Source organism: Solea solea, chromosome 15 (genome assembly GCF_958295425.1).
Source record: "Solea solea chromosome 15, fSolSol10.1, whole genome shotgun sequence".
Lineage (NCBI taxonomy): Eukaryota > Metazoa > Chordata > Actinopteri > Pleuronectiformes > Soleidae > Solea > Solea solea.
This window is the reverse complement of record NC_081148.1, coordinates 14624420-14650810: the sequence shown is the minus strand read 5'-3', so window position 1 is coordinate 14650810 and position 26391 is coordinate 14624420. Positions and strand designations below refer to the sequence as shown.

The window sequence follows — 26391 nt, the reverse complement described above, 5'->3', positions numbered from 1 at the left end:
GATGCCTTTGTTGAATCTGGAAATACAGACACACACAGATTTGTTAGATGGTTTCTAACTGACAATAATACATTACATACAGTGCTTAACACATATTAGACCACCAACCAAAGCCACAGATGCCATACATTAACAGCAATTATATGTTTCTGTAATGTTTAATACACCAGTATGTAGAAGCTATTTAACCCAAAATTATACTTTTAATGCTAACATATCATTATTATTAGTATCCATGAATTTTCAAAATTACTGTTTTACAAAAAAAAAACAGTAAAGCACATTATTATTTCTTATTAAGGTGTCAAATTATAGTTGTTTACTTGCATTTCCTGAACAGAAAAAAATGTTTTAGCCAAATAAACAATAACATTTAGTTTTAAACAATATTTATGTTTTTGACAGGTGGTCTCATACATGTGTTAAGCACTGCACATCCAGTACAATTAATAGTCCTTCAATGTGCCTAAAAATCAATCATGAGGTGAAAGATGAATCTTAATCCAGAACCTGTGATGAGTAACAATGTAACACAGACATATACAGTGTGTGTGTATCTTTTGAGGAAATTCTACACAAACAGAAAATGATTAAGAAAAAAAAGAAGAAAAAAAGAGACCAGGATTTAGTCTGCAGCAACAACTCAACAAACATTTTCTTCTTCTGCAAGGTACAAATCGTCAAATGACTAACATCAGAGCCCAGGTAACATTTTACAGCAGGTTTTATTTTGAACATACTTTCATATACAAACCAGTGACTGAGAAAATGGCTCATTTTAAGCTGTACTCTACACGTACAACATACCTTGATTTTTTTTTTCTTTTTTCTTTTCTTTCTTTAAATCCAGGATCATTTCACACAGTTTACAATAAACTGGAATTAGCAGGACAGTTCTCTTCCCTCAGTGTTGGATGGGGCACTCATCGTGTCAAATAGTCCTACAGTACTGCACTAGGTTCCTGCTAAACACTGGACTACTGTAAATATCTGAACATGATACATCACACTGTAGTCAAGCATGTCCACACAATTGGGGAAAAACTACATACAGTACAAGCCATTCAATTCAAACAAGAGCAAACTGGCCAAAATTAATTAGTTATTCCTAAAATGGACATCTAGAACCATGTTTGTATTGTAATTATATAACCAAGATGGTTTACTTTGGACACATATGTTTGTAATCTTACTTCTGAAGTGTACAATTACTTGAATCTAACAAACAGGCATTATAGTTAATAGTCTGTATCTACCAGCTTTGCCCCAACCACACTTATCAAAAAAGGAGCACTCAAACTCACGCTGCACAGTAATTTTTAAGACTGAATATATATTTTGTTTATTATAAGCATTTGTAATTTTACATCCAATGTCAAAATCGACAACAATGTCACAACCAGCTTCATTGCTGTGCCTTGTCCCTCCCTCCCTCCCTCCCGTTCCCAAAATCAAGCTTGTTAAAATAACAATTTCAAGACCTTTTTAAAGCAAAGGCACATTTGTCAAATACATGTTTTAAAAAGGAAAATAAAGGCAGGCCAGCAAGCAGAGTCAGTCTGGGAAGCAGAGAAGAAGTGAGAGGCTTCAACAGCAGCTCCAGGAAGTGTTCGGTACCCCACTTTTCTGGAACAACGCAACACAAAACCTGACTCGGCGGAAAAGGCCCAGCTCTCGCTTTGTCTGAGAGGTCAAGGGCCAGAGGGATTTAGGATGAGCGTGAAGTCACAGGGGCAAAAGACCAGCTTGAAACCTCATTCCTCCATTCCACACTCTTAACACTTGTCCTGAGCCTCCTAACTATGGAGGTTAAATTTTAGTCCGTCTGTGGGGGGGCGGGGGCGGCGGGGGGGTCTATCACTGGTCACACCCAGGCCTGCCTGGATGGTAGATTGAGGACTAGAGATCAGTTCTCCTCCTGACTGGCCTCCCTGCCAACATGTTTTATTGAGAGTCATGGCCCATTTGAGGCTAGCGGCTACATGGTCTGCCAGTCCAACAGGAAACCAGTGGGCTGTGTGAGGTGGGACTGGACCCATGTTTGTGTGTCCTTCCCCTGCGGTGTCTCTATTGGTCCCTGATCATGGGAGGCTGAGTCAGAGAGCGGGGCTGCAGGGAGAGACGCAGCTCCGCGTCATACAAACACCTTGGCGAGAGCGTCTGCACCGGCGCTGGCGATGTAGCACTTAGATGGATGGAACGCCACATCATGAATGGATTCCTCAAACTTCTTTCTGTGGGCCGTGAACTCCTGGATGCAGGTTTTACTCTCCATGTTCCACAGACGGATAGAGCAGTCGTGACCTGTGGAGGAGGAGAGTAGTTAGAGAAAAGCTAATGCAATGGCCTTTTTCAAACATTTTCAAAGTGGTGGTACTCTGGAGAATTCACACGTGGTGCTTTTTTAAGAGGAACTTACTGCCTGACATGAGATAAAGGCCGTTAGGGTCTACGGCTAAGCTGGTGACAGCATCCAGATGAGCCACCATGGAGTGAATCAGCTTCCCGCTGTTGTTGTCATAGAACTTGATGTGTCTGTCCTCCTGTGCTGTGATGGTGATGGGAAGAGTCGGGTGGCTGAGGACCTTATTGATCTGACAGGGAGTGCCTGGGTGAAAACAGATGAACACGTTTAACATCACACAGCGGAGAGGAACATTTTATTGCACCGACACACTGACACTGGAGGGAAACATAATTGTACGTGTAGAAGCTAGTGTGTGACCGAACCCAACATGTCCTTTTTTATTTGTCCGAGCCCAACAGATACCAGGTTCTTAGCCTTTATTTATGTTTAAGAAAAACGATTTAAGACCGATACACATGCATGAACACATGCACGCAAAGATACACACAAGTCACACACCTCATGAGTTATCAACAGTAACCCAGTACTATAAGTGTTTAGTTACTCTAAACACTCATGTACAACTATTTTACTTTCTTTATAACAATAACGTTTAGAAGTGACCTCAAACTCTCATTTTCTAAGAGCATCTGACTGACAAAATTATGAATTAAGCTTGAATGTGTTGCATTAGATAATTTTAATAGAAGTTGAAATATGACTTTAGGCCTCATTTGCTGCTTCAAGGGATGTTTCAGTTCAAGCAGCTCTTTAGCTGGCCTCATGAACCTACCGTACAATTGAGCCCAAACCTACCTGGTTCCAAATTGGACTCCAGACTGAGAACAAGCTGACTGGTTTCCATGTTGAAGAGGCCAATTTGCCCATTTGTGAAGGATGTGACCAGGTGGGCAGGTTCACTGCACACTAGATCTACAGAAGAGGGAATTCCCAGCTCTAGTGCGGAGAAGAATTGTGTCGTTAAAGTTAAATAAATCATTAAAACAAACATTTAGAGGAGCGACGATACAATAATCAGGCCCGTACTTTTGTTGTCGTTGAATACTGCAAGGGCAGGGGAGGTGGTGTTGGCGTCCCACAGCCTCACAGTGCCGTCTGCAGAGCAGGAAAGGAGGCGCTGGTGTGCACTGCTGTACACCAAACCCCACACTGAGTCAGTGTGTCCACTCAATGCTCCACGCAGCACTGATGGGTCTGTCACAGAAAAAAACAGAACAGTTGGCATGGTTACACACACACATATATATATATATATATATATATATATATATATATATATATATATATATATATATATGTGTATATATATATATATATATAAAAATATATATATATATATACATATACATATATACATATATATATAAATATATATATATACATACACACACATACATACATACATACATACATATATACACACATATATACACACACACACACATATATAAATATATACATATATACACACACACATATATAAATACATATATATATACAAACATACATACATATATACATATATACACATACATATATACATACATACATATACATATATACATATATATATATACATATACATATATATATATATACACACACACACATATATATATATACACACACACACACACATATATATATACACATACATATATATATGCATCGATACATATACATATAGATATTAAAAAATCCTCAGATCTAAAGCCATGATGTTTAATCGTTACCGTAGGAGTCGTATGGATCAATGTTGGGATTGGGAGTGTTCCAACACTGAATGGTTCCGTCAACACCTCCACTGAAACACTGCTCCCCTGTACTGCTCATTACAACGCTCAGTACTGCCCCCCTGTGGTTTTAACAAAGACATATCAAAACCTGTCATCTATTAACTAACACTAGAACAAAAGTTTAAAAAAAATATATAAATATGTATGTTTTTACCTGTGGGCCCTGAAAGTGTAGATGGGTTCCACATCTAAAGACGTACTCCTGTGGGCAAAGAGGGCGTTCATTCAATTATAATCTAAAAACAAAATGCACCCTAAAATCTTGTTTACCAAAAATGAGATTTGAAATTAAACTCATAAATGGTCAATGTGCAACTTATTTTGACCTTAAACCTAAAGATGAACCTAAAAATAAATGCGCTTCTACAAACTGTGTGTGGGCTGCAGAGTTTTGGCGTGACATAATCTCAATGTCTCAATGAGAACAGGGCTTTCAGTTCTTTGCCATATGGGAACAGTTTCCAGTTGCTGAATCAAGTCACAGTGCAGAAATTAAATGAGCTATTATACTTATGGGACTGTAATCAAAAAACAGAGCTTTTCTTTGTGACTGAGCACAGAGACACAAATTACACTGCTGTCAGAGTGTTTAGTGTCTCTGTAGGAGAATATGACCAAGGACTGAGCATCTGATCTGTATTTTGCTTCTTTTTAAACCTCCGTCAAGGCTGCTCACTTCATCACAGTGTCAATACGCAAGTGATGAAAAATATTCCGATCAACAGCAAGCTCTAATAATTTCCTCCTTGTGGCATGACCTACGTCTCTGGACAAAGGCTATGCTGCTCACAGTCAGAGAACTGGCTTGGTGAGGGTAAGTAGGAATCAACATCATTGGAGGCGTTGGTTGTGAGTGAAAGCGTTTTTACTTTTTGGCAGGAGCTGTCTTTTGCAGGTTCCACATCTTGAGCGTGTGGTCTTCTGAAGCAGTGATCAGGACTGGCTCCACAGGATGGAAGACCAGAGCACGAATCCCATCAAAATGGCTCCTCAGGGTGAATTTGGGGTTCCATGTTTTTCTCATGGCATCCTTGTTGTTGCCAATCTAGAGAGAGGGAGAGAGATCACATCATCAGTGTGCAATTTCTAATGATGATACAATGATGATTCTTTGTTCTAATCCTTAAACCACGTTGCTTTTGTGAAATACTAACATTAACCCATCTTTGAAAAAAAATAAATAAAAACACTTCCGCCTCCATCTATAAAAATAGCTGTTTGAGACATAATTGGCATGATCTCAGCTTATAATGTGACTGCGGTAAATTTGCTGCAAATTGGGGGAGGGCGGTGGGAGGGTTGTTTCTCATAAGGCTCCAATGATAACATGAACACATTTTTTTAAATCCCTCCAGCTTTTTCCTACTCACATCATAAGCCAGACTGTCAGCCTCGTTGGCCACGGTGAGACCAGCCAGTTCCCCCAGGCCCAGCTCGCTCTCCATGGCCTCATCTGTGCCCATAATGAACGCCTTCCCAGAGGTGGGCGGGAACGTCATTGCCTCAACTGGGAACAGAACAAATAAAGAAATATTCAGCCACTTAGACAGTTAACGAGAAGCCGGGAGAATTTAAGACAAATCTAACAAGTCAATGAGAATGCTGGTCTTTTCATTTGAGCACCTTCATCCGCTCGGTTCCCCTCATGCTCGTTGAAGCGAACAGCATTGGGCCGGGATTGTGGGGTGGATGGAGGCTGCATGTGGGACAAGTCCTCTGCATCTCTCAGGTTAGCGAGCATGTCCTGCAGTTTGGACCGGTTTGGCCCTATTTAATGAGTTAAGTCACAAGAGTTACAACACAGACACACAGTGACAGAGGGTTAAGTGAAGGGGAAAAAAAACAGAGACAAAATGCATGAAAGAAAACTGTGAAAATGAGCTAAAAATAAAAGAGCGAGAGAGAGAATGCAGAACGGTGATGGAAGGAGAGTAGCACTGAAAAGAGAAGAAAATTAATAAATGAGACTTTGTAAAAAAGAAAAGAAACTTAAGGAAAACCTGCAGCAAAGTCCATGACGCATGAACTGAAGAGGTAGAAGAATTGTTGGCACACTTATCTCTTGGTGTGGGTGATGTGGATTCAGATTCATTCAATTCACCAACTATTGATGTTCATTGATTGATTGATTGATTTATGTTTGGATTTTACACTTAATTCTGACATAAAGAAATGAAATCCAAAAGTGATCTAATGATCTCTTTTCCACACAACCACAACAGTGATAAAGGACTGATCCAGTATGAAAAACAATAAAGGTAAAACAAGAGGAGGAAGCAAGGTTTAACTGAGATATTAATATCACGGCAGAATCACAGAAAAAAAGAACAGCAGCAATACAGAGCGTAGACCTTATTATTCTTAAAAAAATAATAATCAAACAACTGTCAGCCACTGAATGTGTCTGAAGTGGGTTTTTATTCATATTCAGCTGAGTCACTTCTCTGTCACTGAGAAAGCTTTTCATTAATAACTGTTTACAACAGCAGCAGCAAAGTACTTATTACTGTGGTATCAACATGGCTGACAGATGAGGATGAAGTTGGTGATAATTATGTAATTCCAGTGGAGAAAATATCAACAACTGGAGCCCGGATGGGACACGGGTGAATGTGTCGTGGCTATCACATTAATCTTCTGATAACTGGATATGATGAAGTGAAAAATAAATGAAAACATTTTAAACAGGACAGAAAAGCATGCACTGAGACAGATTTTGTACGTGCAGCACACGTGCAAGAGAAAACAGATAACACTGAGGATGAAATGACAGACAAGAGGACAGAGGCATAACAAGGAGCAGCTGGATAAGGAGATGAGGAAAAAACAAAACAGAAAAGATGTTTTGTATTTGATTTGAGGCCTTCCGGCTGAAAGTCAGGCTCAGAGAGAGGAGTAAGAGGGAGGGAGGGAGGCGGCAACGCCTAAGAGGACTTACTCTTCACCCCCTTTTTCCCCTTGCGCTCCTTTCTGTACTGCTCCTTGAGTTTGGTTATCAGGCCCGGGTCCACGTCCCAGGCCTCAGAAATGGGACCTTGCTCGTCTTTCTCTACACAGGGGGAACAAAACCAGACCAAGAGGCTGTTGAGCAACTGCTTTGGTCGAGGCTGGAGTGGCCTAGCCGGGTGAGACCTCTCTCAAACTCCTGCTCTTCTGGAGGTTTCACAAGCCTCCAGGAGAGATGCAGGCTTTAGGACCTGAGATGAGCATCTTCTCTTTAAGCAGTTTGTTTGACATTCTAAGGATTTCTTTTCTATTTGGAGAAGTGGTGAAGGGGCTCAATCCCAGGATTTAAATTCTTTCTTTGAACATGTGGATTCTGAATCATTCAAATTTAAAAACCTGACACTAAAGTCATCAAATTGTTGTAAACATAAGAGTGAAATACTTCAAACTATGTTCAAATAAAAAGACGGACCACAGCATGAGATTAAAACATGTTTTTTGGCTTTCGTCAAAGAGGCTCAAAGGGAATCATGTTGATTTGACAACACACAGGAGTGGATCACAAACTGGCTATGGGAACACAGTGGAGGAGATCACAAACTATGGGTTAAACACAGAAACTCCTAACACTATGATTTATGACCACAGCATGACATGTGATGACAAGTACTCCATGAACAGTCACCAAGTAGTATAGAGAAGTCAAATTTAGAAAAAAATAACAATAAAAATATTACAATTACAGTGTAAAATAATTAGCTTTCTTTTCATTGCCTCGGAAACTTGTAAACTGTATTTGTAGATTTAAAAAAAAAAAAAGACGAAAACATTAAAATATTAAACATCAAGGTTTCCCCTAGGATATTGGTTAAGCCCAGTGGCAAGTGAACTAGAAGATGGTGGAGGGTCAGTTAAGGCCAGACGACCCGACAGGCCTGCAATATACTGGCGGAAAAACCCTGAGCATGTTATACAGTATCTGTAGTGTCTAAATAGTACTGTTCATTCAGCGCTACTCTGCATTTCAGACTGTATTTATCTAATCAGTGACTCACCCCACTCTGTGCCGTCCCCAGTGCCTCTGGACTCTGGTGAAGTGTCCATCTCATCAGGGCTTGAGAGGAAGTCAAAGCCCTTCAGTGCTTCCTCTGTATCAGGGTCCTCAGTGGTGTCCATACTGGCAGGTGTTGACGTTGATGTTGATGGTGGCTTCTTTCTCAGGATCTGTAGGAAATAGATGATTAATAGTACAAGTTCTGCTTAAATGTGTGTTTGTGCACAATCCGAAGGAGGAATGTTTTCTTACCGTTCTGGACTCAACATGAGTCCTGTCCTTGCCCTCGCTGTCATCTTCCTCATCTTCATCACTGAACTCAGCAGCTGCATTCTCAATGAACTTGAAGGCCTCTAATACAGCACTTGTGTCAGACAACTCAGCTTTCCTATTGAGAAACAATGAGGATTGTTCTTACAATGTACAAATTATAAAGCTTTTTTTTTGTTTTTTTTTTAAGCAAGCTTTTCTTTTTTACAGCATAACAAACACTATTCAGTATCTGTTCAGAATTTCTTCACTGCTCTTAAATGCAACACAAACATTATGAAGCAAAGGTTTTTGTGTGTTATACACTTTACACAGTGATTTATGGTGAAATCTTTGTTTGTCAAACTCAAGTTTTGACTCTTACACACACACCTACCAAGAGCTTTAGTCACCAGAGATATTTAGACTTGTAGGGCCAAAATGCAAAGCTGTTTTCAGACACAAACTCCAGATAATTTAGGTCTAGAAATTCTCTGAAGTTTGATGATGATGAACACAGTAGGAGATTGACTGGGTGAGACGTGCTCACAACAACAGGAGAATCTCTGGAGGATCCAGCCTAGAGGGTGACACTTGGCTTGCACACTGGACACTGTCCTCTTCACTAACTGTGGATCCTCCACAGTTTCTCCATCTGTGCTCCTTCACAAGTTCACTCAGACAGTAACCACAGATTAGACTAGTGATCTGGCATAAGAATTTTGAGAGAATCTAAGGAGTGACTTGTGGTGACAGAGACACACATGGTTGACTAGAGCACACGATATGTCATACAGCACAGCGATTCACTGACAAAAGAGTGTAAACATTTTGTACAGTCTTTTGGAATATGGAGTATACTCACCCTCTGGTGCCCATGCCCTTTGTGTCCGTCCCATTAACCATAGGCTCCGTACTGGATCGTTCACCTGTCCTCCCTCCTCCATCTCCAGCTAGACCTAGCAGCGCTCGAACACGCTGGGACTTAACATCTAAGATGGTGTCTGTGTAGCCCACTTCCTGCAGGTATCTGGAAGAAGAAAAATAGGAAAAACCAGGTTGTATTACCATTAATCTGTAGTTTATTTGTCATTTTTGTAAGTGAAAATGTTATGATATTGTGACTACTGTACTGTCAAGCAAGATGAGGATTACTAGAAACTGTGAATAGTCTCATTTCCTCTGGCAGTGGTCTAATTAACAGTATCAGCTCTGCTAAGGCGAGATGTGCTACTCATCAAATATCACACCTACCCTGTGGGGTTGCAGAAGAACCTTTAGCAATTTGTGGGGACAGCTGACTCTGTGTGTGTGTGTGTGTGTGTGTGTGTGTGTGTGTGTCTGTGGTGGGGGGGGGGTCTTAGCACATTATTGATCCATCCCCGACACAATCAAGAACAAAATGGCTGCTTTATCAGTCAGCATGTCGGGGCAGATGATGTGTGAGGCTGCCTTATGGTGTCTGAGAAAAAGACCGGAGCCTGGTTTATTTACAGAGACTGACTGCACTGATTAATGCTGCCCATGTGAGGGAGCCATTTCCCACTGTTTTTTTAGTCTGCAGCACCGCTGACACAGTTCACAAACCAGACAGTCTGACACATCTGACAGTGACGCCATTTATACAGAGATCCCAGTGTGTTGCTCTTCATAAAAAATGCCTTTAATTATGCTGCTTTTACTTGTGTACTCTGAACCAAACAACCCAGTATATTGCTGCTGCAGTGTGTGGTTTCAGATACCATGTCAGAGTTCAGGAATCAGGGGCGTGACGTGTAGCACAACATCGTCTTTGTCTGTCCTGCCACTCAGCTCTCCCTTTTACACAGACATCGACTTGGCCTTGTGACAACCTTAGCTTCCGCCATAAGGATAGAACAACAACACTCCCCATTCCTTGGCCGTACTTTTCATGCAGAACAGTGAGACACAATAAAAACTACTGCACTGCTGTGGGACAAGGGGCCTGTCAACTGTGTCCTATTTCAATGCAGTTTATTTCTGTGCGGTGGTTTTATTTCCTGGGCAGAAGACTGTCACAGAAGGATAAGAAACATGTCCACTTACTGTCTGAGGAGCTGACGGCCTTGTTTCCAGGACAGTTGATTGTTGAACGACCCAGAAGTCTCATTCTCATTGGCCTCATCTGGAGAAGAGAAGGACACAAATAACGACTCCACAAACACAGGCACTGACATTATTTCCACTCTGTAAACACAACCAGAATATTCCTTCATCACTGCATCCTGGCAATTACACACATCCAGTGCTTAGTTGCCATCGGTTAGATTAGATTTAAATAGGAGGAAATTGTGTCAGTGAACTAAACATTTTTAAGCAGCTCTGCCAGTTTATTGTAGTTCATGGCTGGATTTGGAACTGAAAAAAACGTATATAAAGAGACCCATTAAGATATTTAATATCTTACTAGTTGAAAACAGTAGAAAATGGAGGAAATAAGAAACTCTCCGAGCTGCAATATCCTGTTCTTGATGCAAAAACAAGACATATGATACTTAATGCTGCAACTCTGGTACTTTTAAAATGGCTGGATTCCCCAACCATGTCCCATGACAAACAATGTGTATCACTACCTGCAAAATCCAGAATAAAGAACACACTCTTTATGACTGTTTTATGTCAGAGATGTTGGCTAGCAGTGATGGGTGAGTGATTAAAAGCTCACTTCGATTTTTAACAGCCTCAGCACCTCATTCATGAGTCAGCTGGGACTTCTGCATGGAGGACAGAGTGTTAATAGGATTTAGATTGGGTGAAATGTGTGTGTGTTTGTGGGTGGGTTGATTTGGCAGGCCAGAGAGAAGAGGGTGAACCAAAAAAAATAGGTCATGCCTAATTTAGAGGGGTGACGAGTGGGCAGCTGCACCACAATACACACATGGTACAGCTCCCACTTCTTTTCCATCCCCTCCACCTAACACCTCTCTCGCCTTCACATCCCCTCCCCTCAATCATCAACACTTCAGGGGCTCGAATGCTGTGAACATCCCTCATGAATAGAGATGAGCAGAGAGGAGATGAAATATCTCAATTTGACTAAATGACGGTGAATGACTTGAACATGAGAGGCCAATTAAGCTAGAATGTAACAAGAAACAGGTAGTGTGCTGATATAGAACTGGGATAAATCACTGGGCTAAATAAAAAAAAAAGGTGTTGAGATGGAATAAATTAAAAAAATCAAGTGAGAGCAACAGTATATATCTGAAATTCATTTATGTGAGTTTTCGTTTTAAATAATTACATCATGGTGTTTGTTTAGATACTGTTCTAGAACTTTTCAATAATATTATATGATGTTTAGGTGGAGCTGCCACAGTGTTCCAGTTCAGTTTGTCAAATTTCTAAGCTCTGAAGGAACTATTCTCTCTACTATGTTATCTTAAACGGAGTTTTTTGTGGGGATAATAATGTTTTTCAACCAGGGCTTGATGGCTCTGTTCGTTCACGACGGTATCTCAATTGTATTTGGACCAGCAAGAAGTTCTGTGGAATTCATTCTATTCAATTCACCACCATTGTATTTAGGCGGAGATGAAATTATCCAAGGGAAAGCTGGACAAATAAAACCTGAAATATCTGCATGGACAGACATCACTGGAGAAAAGTAACACATGTTACATAACATGTTTTTGTAATGTGGGTGAAACAACCCTTTTTTTACACAGTAAAGGCAACTTTTCTTCCTCACATTTACTGTAATAAATGCCCCAAATCCATACCATTTAAAAAACATCTCTTGTTTTCTGACTCAAGTAGCTAACAGTGATATTTGTACAGTACAGCTGTAACAACAAAGGCTCTCAATCGTGATTTATGAAAGGACACAGTGAAGACACCTACCGAAGCAAACAAGACTCAACATGAGTGCAGCTTCTGCATGTGTAACAATCCTATCAACTGAGGTATGTGAACACAGCAGTGATTTAGTATGAAGAGGTGGAGCACGCAGTCAGAGCCTCAATAGACTTACCAGAGTCATAGCTCGGAGGCTTCATGTCACCTTGGTTTAACTCTGTCCCATATTTTAACTTGTGGTACTTTGCTCTGAAAGTAAAGAAAAACAAAAGATGGAGGCAGACAAATAAGCAAACAATGTTGATGGAAAATGTTTGGTGAGAGACACATCAGGTGCAAGATCTGAATACATTTTGACAAAAATTCCAGCTAGTAAACTGTAGTCTCACGTAGCTCAATGTCATAAGTGAATATCTTATAGAAAATATAGCTGCATGTAGCAATTATTTTCCTAATATATTAATCATCAAAATCATCCCAAATTGACATATTCACTGCTTGTTTTAACTGTAATTCAGATTAGGTTTTGCATTTACATTTCATACAAGACTAAAAAAAACCTGTCAAATTTCACATGAACAGTGAGCATTTTGGCCTTGCTGTGCAAAAAAAACAACACTTAAATTGTCCATATTCTATAAATGAACAAACAATGGTACTATATAATATTGTAGCAAATGTAGAATCTTCAAACTGATGTTCTATTAATGAAAAAAAAACAACAACTATTTGTTAGTTTGAGATAACAATTTGCTTAGGAGTTGGAATCTATAAACAATTTTTAAACCAATAATATACTGTGCAGATATTCACAATATGATTCCACTGAAATGTGGTTTTGTTTGTATCACATTTTGCAAAAGAAAAATGTTGCTGTTTTTTCCAGTGACTGCACAGAGATCACCATGTCAGTGAATAAGAGTTAATACAGCATCAGGCATCATACCGCTTGCTCTCACATCTTTCAGCTCACAAAGCGCCACCACATCACTCCCCCCATCATCCAGAGGAAGCAACTCCTGTCTAAATCAAATTCATTCTAAATTGGGTACATCCTACATTCAGAAAGCAATTTCTGATATTGCTTTGAAATACCCTTGGATACATGACCTGTTGCTTAGCAACTGGGTAAAGTGGTAGTAATCCCGGGTTAAGTGTTGCTCCTAAGGCAGAGTCCACAGTGATCGTAGCGGAGAAAAGTAGATAAATATACAGTACAACAAACAGGATGAGTCCACACTCATCAACACTAACGACAATGTTCCTCTCAGGGGACACTAACGCCAGAGAACACAGAAGGAAAGACAAAGCACTAACCTATGCTGTTAAGGCTTTCATTAGCCAAGAGTCTCCCAGCTCCCGAGACAAATTAAATGCACAGCAAGTTAATTCTGCCACTAGGGGTGTCTCAATGAAACGATAACAGAATACCTAGTTTGATGATGTCAGGAAGCAGAACGTGGGATCGCGGAAATTGTTGTTCTGCTGCCAAAGCTCTCACGCTTACGGGGTGAGAGCACAGCGCACAGCTAACGACGATGCGACAATAAGTAATGGTGATCCATCAGAGACAAATACACAAAATAAAATGAAAAGACAATACACTGACTAAATAGTAATACTGAATAGTCATTTCCTTAATCATAAGGGGTTTGCAGTGGAAGTTACAGCATTAAACCAGAGGGCACCATTAAAAGGTGGCAAAAACAAAAAGGTCCATTGCCTCGATTCTATAGCAGAGTGTTAGAAACATTTTGGCTAATGTAAGTGTAGTTATTCTACGACACTTTATTACTGAAATGTTGCATCTCCTTTATTTAAGATACCTACATTTTCATTTATTTCTATTGACAGTTTTCATTTTGTCCAGGGCAATAGCATTCAGCCATTGCCTGGCGGAATGTTTTTTTTTTTTCTTCTTGCATTCATAGAATTCCACACATTCCTAGCGTGTAGCTTTCTAATACAAGTCTTCTACTGTTGATCACAGAGCAGTTATGTAAAGGGAGGAGACAGTGACTGGATTACCTGGCTATACATGGACCGCATTACAATCCAACCATTAAGACACTGCTTTACAAGTCACTCTTGCCAGAAAATAAGAGTGGTTATAAAAAAGCTAACTACTTTATTTAGAGGTAAACCTGAAATTACAGGAAGACAACCTGAACTTACGATTTAATAATTTAAGTAAAAACACTAATAAAATCATGCATGTAGTCGTTTTGCAGAAGAATACTATATCAGTCTGCCTGAATGATATGCTTAGTGGCTTAAAATAACATTAACGGCAACATGTTGAAATCATCAATATATCTCTGTTCGAAGGCTCAATCATGCGTCAAGGAGGAAGGCAAATGCCATGCGTATCACTGCCACTACCATGGGGAGCTTTTGTGTGATGATTACGGGCTAGTGAACATGAGAATGAAAACAATGTCAATCTTCTGGTTTGCTGGAGAAAGCGAAGTGGCAAGAGTGACCTCGTCTTTGGTAGAGAGAGGACTTTTCGCTCCACCATTTCTCATCTCGTCCTTCCACTGAGGACAGTGTAAAGCCATCAACATCCGACAGCCAACAAAGCCTTTCTGCCAACACATGCTCTCGTCCAGAGACATCATACCAGCTGGACTCCAGGGAATCTCTCTGGCACTCTCCCTCCATTACTGCCTCTGCTGACACCAGCTGAGCCAATGGCCTACTATGCATGAACATGAACAAGGAGACACTGGAAATTCTTTTAACACTAGCAATCCTTTTACACTACATGTCAAAAACAATCTTGTAGTAGGGATACATGGAGAGCTTGAGTGTGTAAAGTGCTAGTCCCAATCTCACACTGCCATGTCTTCCTTTCCTGTATTTCTCAGAGGCAGGTTTTTATTTTTAGGAGCATGCAAAACATGGAATCACTGCAGTTGTTGCCGTTGTTGCAGTTATTTTTTGTGTGCGGTGGGTGGGCTGAGGCAGTAGTGGGCAGTAATGGCACTCACCTCTCTTGCTTCAGCGCATACTCTAGCATTTTGATCCTCCTCACCAGGTCTTTCTTCAAGTTCTCCTGGCCTTTTCTCTCCCCCTGCAGGAAGGCAATCTGGGCCTGAAAACACAAACATAGGACTGTCACATCACATTTGAAAGTAGTATGAGATTTTGCTGCTTATAAATAGAGTCAATATTTCTGTATTTTTTAAGTGACTATCTGGCAACAAAGATGTGCCTTTGATGAGGCAACATCAATGAACTACATTTGTTTCAACTGAAATAGCAGGAAGACATGAACTGATGGGAAATAAAAGCCAATCTGTAAATTATATTTGTATCTGTAATATTCTATTTTAAACTAACCTACTCACTCTCCCACACATCAACTGTCCCTCTCCCTCTTCTAAAATACCTTCCCTCGGCACACCACTGTCTCTCTTCAGTAACAGGCTGCAGCTGTTGACGCACTTAGTCTGAGTCAGCATTACATTAAATTACACTGCTGTGTACCCCCGCCTGCACCACTACCACACACATACACACACACACACACTATACTGAAAGCAGTCAAGGCTAGGTCACGGTGTAGAATTCACTACAGAAGAGATCACAGTGCTGAAGCAAGAACATTGATATTTATAAAATCTATGATCTAACATGATATCTATAACAGAAAACTGATAAGAAAAATAATTTAATTTAAAGCTGTTACTGCACTGCTAACATTACCTGCAAATGTAGTGTTTTTTTGCTGGGAGATACTGCATCGAACACTCAAATTCTGGTCAATATGTAGTTTCGGCCGTTTGGCTACGTTGGGGAAATTAACCACAAGTGTCTCTATGTTCTGGGTAAATTTGGCAGATGCTTAAAAAAAATCATGCTATAATTAATATGCATTTATGCATTTTTATACCCTTTACTGTCACTAGTCTGTAGCAAAATATAGCAGTATATTTTGGATGAACACAAATGGCCAAGAAAACATGAAACAATGGCACAAATTTAAACTGTTACAATGACAGAACAACGGTGGTGAGATGGGAGATCTGTTTTATTAAGGACAAAGAACAGCACCACAAGCACTAAAGCCACAGTTCCATCTTAAGAGGGAATGAACTCCCTGCCTTTCACTCTACATGCTAAGGACGGTGTGAGTTTGAGTGGGCTGAATCCCAGTTTCACACGGATACCAAGTAGCTCTGCTGCTGCTGCCGCCTGCAACAATGAGTCACGACTGTATTCCAATAACAGCTTTCTTTTTTTTTACCATCCAGTTCTGTGCAGAGTAACTCTTAACACTCTTAACTACAGCTCCAGAGCCCTTAGCTTTAAGGGGACTGGTCCCGTTAGCACCAAGTTTAGCTGGCATCAGTCAAAAGCCAGCAGTCTGCATAGATAGACCAATAACTGATGCTCTTGAAAGATGGATCAGCACAGCTTATACATCACTTTACCTTAGACATGCAGAGTCTTATTCCGTTTATTCTGCTTTATGTGCATCTTGCCTCAGCTTGATCGATACTAATGCATTCAGGAATCATGATCGACAATATTTACTAATAATTTAATATGCCTCTGACTTTCCACATTGTTGAGCAGCTATTGCTGAGTGTTAATATAAAAAGCCAACACCTTTAAACAGATTAAACTTCCCAAAAAGGCCCCAAGTGTGTTTAAGCTCAGTTACAGTAACAAGAAGCTAGGCAGGTGATGAATAGAGAAAATGCCAACAAAGGACATGGGTGTAATCAAGCGTTATATGACATGAGGGGAAAATGCTAACACACTGCAGTTCATAGGTCACAAACCACATCCTGATTAACACAATAGTTAACACAGCCATGTAAACAGCATTTTCTGATGACCTTAACATGTCATACTTGGAATAAGTAATATTTGGATTACGATGTGGCATATTCTGACTTTAGTCACATTATACAGATATACATGCACCTTAAATCACATTTTAACATTTTCACAGCAGTAGAAGTTATGTGAGTCATAATCAGACTGTGCTCTGTAACATTGAATATTCTAAGGGCAGCTCTTTAAAAACTCAACTGAATAATGTCTTTTTCAGAATGAGGTCAGTGGTTAGGGTTTTTGCTATCCATGTAGACTGTACATCTGTGATGACTGAGATAGTGAGTGACCATTCACTTCCCTGTCCACATGAAGCCCTGTCCCCTGGTGCCCTGTGGTGCCAGAGACAGAGAAGAGTGCAGCTCTGTGAATCTCTGGCTCACCATCTCTCCTCCATCAAACATTAACCTTGGGAGAAATGCAATGAGTCAACTTGGGCCATAAAGAGACACAGGAAGCATTTAATTCCCTGCCTCACACTGACTGCATTATTGGGCTGCTGGATAAGGGCTCCTTAGTCTGTCTGAGTAAGACATGTAGAATGGGGCTTCCATCTGGAGCATGGGACCTTTCAGAGACAGGAAAAGGAGGCACAGGAGACAGACTCGGGAGGAAATTAACCCCAGCCTCTGGTTAAATTCTGGTTAGATAAAGTAACAAAGCCTGTCACTATATCTCCTGCTTAGACATTAGGGCTACAATGCTTTTGATTATTAATCAATTACTTAATGAATAGTCAAATATTTTGATAATCAACGGATCACTTTGAGCGTTTTTTTACTGAACAAAACAAGCTATCCAGTGTTTTTTAGCTTCTTCAAAGTGAATATTTTCTGGTGTCTTTGCTCCACATAACAAAGAACTAAATAAACTGAATACATTTGTGTTGTTGACAAAACAGGACATTTGGAAACATTAGCCAACAATTTCTGACAATTTATGGACCAAACAATTATGAAAAATTGTTGCAGACCTTTAAGATACACTCAAGCTCAGAGTTTGATTTCAATCAAGAAAACACAAAAGGTCTAAAAGCATCTTTCACACATAACATTGCACACACAAGTAGAAAACGGTTATTCAGACTTGTCAGCTCAAATTTTCAGTCAATGAACAAATGACAACTACAAAGGGTCACTGCTATTTATACTCATATAAGAAAAACTTCAGGTCTGATATTTGTGATTTCCAGACATGTTTTCATCAGTACCATCACCAAAGCCATCAACAACACAGTGAGGCACCTAGACAGAGTGAACAGTGAGCAGCAAGCCTGACCTCACCTCATTTAAAAAAAGAAAGTCTGAATACTTGAATACTGAATACTGAATACAACTTCTGGGCTTACACATCAACAAAATGACACACATACTAGCCCTTCATCATGGTCAGAGTTCAGAGAAACAAACTGGTGTAAACCCCACATTTACAATGCAAACAACCACTGTTTCAGCAAACATCGGGTTTACACTCGTAGTTAACGCAAACGAATGAGCACCACAATGGCTGACCTGATAACTTGACAAGTACATTCCACAAATACCATACACTAGAATCAACAGGGGAAAGAGGCAGCAAAACATCAGAGGCAGGATGCGTACAATAATAATTCAAAAATACCCACATTTGACAGTCATGTCCACTGATAAATGTATGTTTTAAAATTTCAATTTCTGCTGTTGTATCTGTATAATGTCCAATTTCATTTGTCTTTAAAAGGGGTTTGTCTGCTTTATTTATTCCTTAAATAAAATGAAACACTTTAATTAAGGGATTCAAAAGGAGCTTCACACATATTCCCACAAAAAGGCAATACATAAACTAATGAGATAAAGGTTTCTGCAGGGTTTACAAAACTTACAAAATAAAACTAAGACTATTTTTATTGCTAATCAAAGAAAATTGATAAACCAAGTTGTATTTTTGTGTTGATGCAAACCTCCAAAGATTCAATACTGCCATCAAAACCACTAACTCAAGTTTCACAACCAGCTGTTTCTTCACCTCCACTGAGACCAGTTTAAGTGTTTACTCTTTGCACAACCACATTCCACCTAAGAAAGAATCTGTATTAAGGATTCATAGTGAGTGTATGTACACATGTTACACAATCATATGACTGAGTTCTGGGTGTGGATATACCACAAACAGCCGAGTTTCATTTTGCTTCTCCTGTGCCACAGAGTTGCAAGTTACAAGACTGGAGCTCAAGACTTGTGCAGACCCGGCACAAAGATCCACAGAGCACCTGGAAGCAGGCGCAGACTTTGAGGGTCAGGATGAGACAGTGAGCTGCACAGACACAAAACTTCTGCTCAATAAGCCAACATTTGCCTTTGTACAACTGTACAGGACAATAAATCGTCTTGTACAAAAAGTTCCCACATTTTGGTCGACAACAAATTCAAGGACTTTCTAGGACCAATTCCCTCAAATTCAAGGACCAAATGTGCTGACACAGATTAAGATGGGAGGGCAACTTGTAAGAGCCGCTTCGCCCATGGCGTCTACTTTTATTGATTTGCAGCACACTCAGCATCTGGCCAAGTGATTGTCCTTGGGATCTTGGGCAAGCCAGTCTTTGTAATTTTCTTTGGTGATATCTCGGAACTTGCATTTCCCAGGCATCACATAATTTGCTATCTCTTGCTTAACGTTACTCGCTCATTGTTCTGTATGGAATCTCATGTCGATGACGGAGAGACAGTGTACAGTGCCCACAACACCGCTTGTAATTATTACTCAACGTTTGTTCTATGCAGGCCTTGTCTATGTACATCAAGCAATGCAGGGTGCATGAAATAGGAGGTGCCATCATTCATCGCAGAGGGAGACATTTACCTAAATATCAAGTTGACTTCTGTCTTGCACAAAATTCAAGGACTTTCAATGACCCATGTCTTTTTAAGGCAAATTTTAAATTTTTCAAATAAAAACTTTCAAGGATTTCAAGGACCTGTGGAAACCCTGTGTACAATACCCCCAAAAAGAAAAAAGATCTTAAACTGTTACAATGCCAGAGATTCCTCACCGTTAAAAACACACAGTTTGTTTTTGTCTAAACTCTCGCTCAAAAGGAGTTGTTAATTTCATCAAAAGTTTCCACATGAGCTTCATTTTACACTCTGCTGTGACACATCTCACAGCAAGTTCACACTGCAGTGTTAGCTTACGACGAGTGCAAACAATTAAGTTTTGTATTGGGTAAGAAAACCCAATACAAAACATCACATAAATGCTTCACTAATCACAGGTTGTAAAGAGAGACAAGCACCATCTACATTGTGTGACCAGAATGTTAGTGAGGAAAGTACACTGCAGTGATCAAGTGAACTATGAGGACTTATTTTAGGATAAAAGACAAAGAAAAAAAAGACTATATTGGACTGATATCTGTCGTTAGCTACTTAGGGCAGTGATATCAACCTCAGAAGTAGTATCAAGCGGATACCAACAGTAGAGAGAAAACTCTTTTTAACACCGTCTTACTTTACATACATACATATTTATACGGTTGGGTTAAAAAAATGTCTTCTGTGAAAACCTATGCCTATGCCACAGCAGTACCTACAAATTGTATATTTGTAGTTCATGTAGAAATATGGTGAAAACACAACTGTTGGGCCATTTAGAAGTGTAAATGAGAACAAACTAAACTGTGTCACAGCATATTACATAGAAACAAAAGCTTTGCGATTTGGCCATTGCATTGATTTATAACTCTGACTAACTCATGTCCTAAGGTTTGCTGTAAGAATGGGGGAAGACATGCAGCTTTGTGGCAACATCAGACAGTTGTTCTGCTCACCAACAAGCACACATGAAGGCTGTAATTGTGAAATGACAAAGCAGAGAGGAATGGACTTGATTTTATAAACATGGCTCCCTCTAGGACAGGCTTTCCTACAGGTAAAACTAACTATTCTGAGCTAGTTTTTTTTTCCTGTGTCAAATTTATAGTTGAAATTAGCTGCAGTAACTGTCTTTGTGATACACAGTCTGTCTGTCTGTCATCAACCAATGACTTAAGTTGGGGCCCAATCCTTTGTGGTCTACTGTGCACCCTGGGTACAAAAGATAAGATGTGAACAGTTATGTAGCATATTAGGTTCTATGTGAACTGGTGTTTTTAAACATTTGTAGAGTTTAAGATGTCTGAAGCAAAAACATTGTGTTTTTAACCAGTACTTTTATTTTCTGTGATCTGCTTTTTTGTACTTTCCCACTCAGAGCTGCACACTGAGAGGGCAAAAAATAACTGCAGCTTGGCGGTTGATGTGGTATCGACTGAGGAATGATGGTGACTCCCATTCCTGAATTTCTGACTGCTATGGTATGTTTGTGCATGGGCTGAACCATTGAGCTAAACATGCCTCGGGCTTTGCTATTAGTGAAAATAAACAGGAGATCACAGTAATAACCCATCCCACTGAGATGTTTTGATTTTTCGCTGCCCCACTGTTAGACAAAGGGCGGAAAAAAACTAATAACACAATGAGCCATATAATCCTGAACGTGTTAAAAGCTTTTCATATAGAGATGGAGTGGATTCTTCTATAGAGTGAGGATAAATTGGCCCATGATTCAGTCTGCTCCCATATGAAGCCACCTTACACTCTGAGTCACCTTCAACCTTCTCCCGGTGTCAAATTATGGCTGCCGACAGATACTTCTGGCAAGAAGATACTCTATGGAGCAGGGATTTCCCCATAACTGGAGGCCTGGATAGGGTGTAACACTACTCAACCTCAGTCATCAGGCCCAGAAAAGAGTTCTAGTGTGCAAGTACGTATTGCAGGGTGACATCAACATCTCTATATCACAATATTAATAAAAACATAAGTACTTATTAGGATTGTAAAGGGGTGGAACATTTCCAGAAACTTTCCATGAGAACCTTCATTCGGGAATTTGGGAATATTCCAGATAGGAACAATTTCCATGAGAATGTATGGGAATTAATGAGAATTAACTGGATTTAAAAAAAAAATAAAATGATATAAACTGTATCATAAACAAATACAAACATTTTGTTTTGTCATAAGCAGATTAGCATGTATGTATATATAAACTAGCCTCTTAAATGAAATGGTTCTAGATAACTTACTCATGAAAATGCATGAAAAATATATAATACAAAGATCTAATGCCTATGTCCATGCTTGATGTATCCTGTGAACAGTTTTACAGGCCTCTCTTTTACTATTGTGGTCTATGGGAAAAATGTTTTTGGGCAACATGAGTATTTTTTGAGATTTTTTTGAGTGGCATGTGATGGAGGAATGGCCCTGCAGTAAGTAGTGTTCTATGCAATCAAGAAAAACATTTTAAGTTCAAAATTTCCAGGTCATTCCTACATTTTACTTTTAAATGCAATGCATTCTCTGCATCTCTGCAGGTATTTAGTTACACTTTGCTTGAAATCTTGTACGACAGAATATTGTAAAACAACATTAACGCATTGGTTACATAACTAATAATCATTTTCACACTGTCCAATTAAAGGTGCTTTTGGCAGCATGTTGTGTAAACAAGTAATTGAAAATAAATACATTGACCACACAAATTTCTGTTGTGTGCAAATTACACACAAATTGCAAACAGATTGAGCTGACCAATCATTGCCAATATAAAGTTAGTAGTCAAATATTTGTACAAGCATCCAGTTGGAAATGTATCAACTACTGATTTGATAAAAAAGAAATTAACAGATGAAAAGAACAGTAGCTTAACATAAATGTATTCAACTATTCAAATAGCCAAGTTAACAACATTAAACCCTTTAAGAAAAAGTATACTTTCAGCTTATTTCAGCTAATTTTCTGTTTTTCTCTATAATAGTGATGAATCTCTTTTTAACAAAGACTTAATAGAATAAACTATAATTCAATTAAATAACTATGGACAAAATGTGTTGTAGCCCACAAATTCTTCAGAATCTATTTTGTCTTAGCCTCTTCAGTTTTGGACTTCTGGCCTGATAAAATTCACAGCAACAATATAGTGAAGATCCATAAAAATATTTTTAAAGCACAAAAAATAAAGTGATTAACCCATAATTAAATAATCGTTTGTTTCAGCACTAGTTACTTCCCCTGCCAAGATGACAACAGACTAATGACAGCTGTAAGCTATCACTCACTAAGCAAATCAGCTTGACTCAGTCAATCAATTGAAAGTCAATGACCATTCAACTGGAGCCTGATTATGAATGACAGAAGCCCATGCATTACGCAGACAATGCACATCAACAGAAGTTAGTGCACTGGACTGTTACGAGTTGAGAGGAGTGGCTCTGAGGGTGATCTTACAGCCTGACTGGACAACATTCCTACAAGCCCTGGGGTTTGCCTTCCTCCAAAACAGAGACATAAGACACAGCTTCAACTGTTTTCCATTCAATGTCTGCAGAACCAAAAAGAAAGGAAACAATATTATCCACTGGGATGTGAAATCCTTTGTGTACATTTAAATGGAATTGTGTTTTTCAGCCATATAGTTCAAAATAAGCATGTGTGTAACATGGTGATAAACACTTTGAGGCTCTACCGTCCATTACAGCTTTTCATTGTCAATAAATCTCTCAAGTAGAGTGTATACGGTGGCAAAAAGCAATATTAACACATCTCAAAAGGAAACTAAAAAGGTAACATCCATTCATCCATCTTCTACCAACTTATCCTCCACATAAGTGTCACAGGGGGCACTGGTGACAAACCCAGCTGATCCCATGTGCATGTTCAATGAATCGTTATTACTCTGGCACAGACCACAAATAGCACAGGAAGAAATGTGCTTCACTGATTTAGAAGACAATTGTGCAAAAGTAGTTTTAAAACAATTTAGTGGAGGGCAAATGATGGATAAAAAACATCAACCAGCCTCATGGGATTATATGCAATGAAAACAATTACTCAAATAGTGTGCACACAGTTTTACCTCCAGAAACAAACCAACCAATAGGCCATTTAGCAACCTCACTGTGCTTCACCACGGTTGCTGGTGCTTCTTTGATATGCTTGCTACATGACAGCAGACAGGAAGCTTAATACAAAGGCCAGCCTGTGAGGATGATGAGTCAAAACAGTACTACACTGATCAAGGAATACGTCACCAACCTAAAAAGGATGCAGGGTCTCCCTTGCGTCCCTTTGTTAGCTGAGATGTGTATGATAGTGAAAACGCCAGCTGATGAAGCCCACAACTTGCCGTTGCTCTTATTTTTCATCCAAAAACAGAGCCAAGCCAACAAAAGGCTAAAAAAAAAAAATGAAACGATAATGATACATACTCAAACTATGGTTAAACAGAGGGGTTGGAACATGGTGTCCAAGGCCATTTTCCATGCTGTACTTGTAGTATGAAGAAATCATGTAGACTGGTTGTGACAGTTTCTTTCTCAACTTAGGATCAGGTGAGACAAATAATATACACAAGCCACAGGGCTTCAAATATTACAGATTTGAACCTAGTAGTGACCCACCAAAAACCCATAGGAGTCAAGCAAATACATGTATATTTAAGTTGACCAGAGAAGGACACCCACATGGGGCAATCAAATATGGAATCAAGTTAACTGAGCCAGTGTTGACTTCAGAGTGACCTTGGGTATTTGCAATAACAATAAATCATAGTTTAAGCAACGTAAACATTTAACAGGTTTCCATACAGAAATTAGTATTGTAGCACCGCTGTGTTCTGGGATCTTATACATAGCTGAGTATGTATTAAGGGGGTGTATATCAAGAATAGACCAATTAAGTGCACTATGACTGTTAACTAATATAGATTTAATTAGACGTGGAGTGATAAGTGTTTCTCTTTGGTCATGGCATCTTTAGAAATCAGGGCAGCCTGATATATGTTGGATTTATCTATTTTTTTTTAGCTCATACGTGTTTGCTTGGTTTTCTTTTCCCCCCACAACTTGATACAATATAACAGCAACAAATGATACACAAAACATGAATTTATATTTTATATTAAATGAATAAACTGGTCAAATACACTTTGGGATGAAAAACAAAACTAACGTTTTAGTGCACTGAGCACCATTTAGTTTAGTGAAGTTTCTGACAGAATAAATAGAAACTTACACAAAATTAATTAGCTGATGCCCAGTAATACAAACGGAAATCTACTAATCGGTCTACTTGTATAACAATAATTACTTTAGGTCTGTCAGTGACATAGCAGAAAGCGAATGACAATAACGTTCATGAAGAAGGCATAATGGCTCCGCGGTCTGTTCTGTTGTGTATGTTGTCCATCACCATTGACAGCAGTTCGATTAAAGCACTAACGATCTCTCCTCCACTTCATTTTCTGTGATTAAAGATTAAGTGCAGTAAAAATCAAGGCGGGGTTCTTCTATACGTGAAGCTATACGCAGGTAACGTTGGACTTTGTCTTTCTTTACTTAAAGTATTTAGCGAGTTGTAGCAGCCACCAGTCGATCGTTTAATTACTCGTTTCTACACAAAAACACATTTCTGAAGTTTTTCTTACAACTTCATATAGCAGTTAGAAGTTCAATGGATGTAGTCACAGTAAATAGATCTAGCCGTCGAGCAGTCGGATCAGGGGGGCGCTACAGCTCATTTAGCTCTTGGGCTAATGCTAACAAGCTAGCTTTACAACCAGAACAATCAAAAACAAAAACTCAACGCTTGATTTAAAAAGGCCCGGGTAGCGTATTTAACATACGGCGGCGAGCGTCTTGAATGCGGTGATTTTTACCTGTAATTCGGCCCGCTCTACCTCCCATTGTGCTCTCTCCACTTCGAAACGGGCCCATTCGTGCTGCAGGAAGTGCAAGATCCCCGGGATACTGTACTGCGCCCTGGCCGCCTCCCCAGCGTCGCCATCGGGCAGCGGTCCTTTGACACCGCCGGGTAAAACCGAGTTGTTGTTGTTGTTAAAGAACACACCGGGCCCTGCCTGTTCGTCCATGGCCGGGCTCGGTGGAAAGGTCTCTCCGTTGTCTCGCTGAGCGAGTCGTGGTACTGGAGACCAGAAGAAGGGCAAAAACCTATCGACGGCGCTTCGTCTGCTCGGCTCTGGGGGAATGAACTCACTTTCTGACAGCTAGCTGTCATTGAATGACGTCAGTAACCACAGCCACGCCCACAGCATGTATAGTGGGAGCGCTCGATTAGCTCACCCAGACTTGCCGGAGAATGTGCCTCTTCATTCCCTATAACAGGACTGCATCGTTTATTCTTAGGCATGGATCTGGATCAGACATGAACAGGGAGTCCAAGAATAATATTTATCCTTACATAATTTTCTTTAATAGCAGCATGGATACA

General features: G+C 39.7%; 1 protein-coding gene across 2 annotated transcripts; it reads right to left on the bottom strand.

Annotated features, from left to right (window-relative positions):
• Window positions 1–706: 706 nt before the first annotated feature.
• On the bottom strand, window positions 707–26161 carry LOC131474105 (striatin-like). 2 transcript variants are annotated; one of them, XM_058651844.1, is made up of 17 exons: window positions 25820–26160; window positions 15226–15329; window positions 12408–12481; window positions 10481–10559; window positions 9279–9443; window positions 8417–8552; window positions 8166–8334; window positions 7103–7213; window positions 5788–5931; window positions 5535–5671; window positions 5034–5209; window positions 4319–4366; window positions 4102–4223; window positions 3395–3562; window positions 3164–3304; window positions 2420–2608; window positions 707–2304 (listed from the first exon to the last, which is right to left on the bottom strand). In XM_058651844.1, exons 1-17 carry the CDS (start codon window positions 26030–26032, stop codon window positions 2135–2137), a joined length of 2346 nt encoding a protein of 781 aa, XP_058507827.1. In that variant the 5' UTR covers window positions 26033–26160; the 3' UTR covers window positions 707–2134. The 2 variants fall into 2 exon arrangements, with proteins under 2 accessions (XP_058507827.1, XP_058507828.1); XM_058651845.1 differs by lacking the exon at window positions 7103–7213 and having other exon boundaries at window positions 25820–26161.
• Between the last annotated feature and the right edge of the window lie 230 nt (window positions 26162–26391).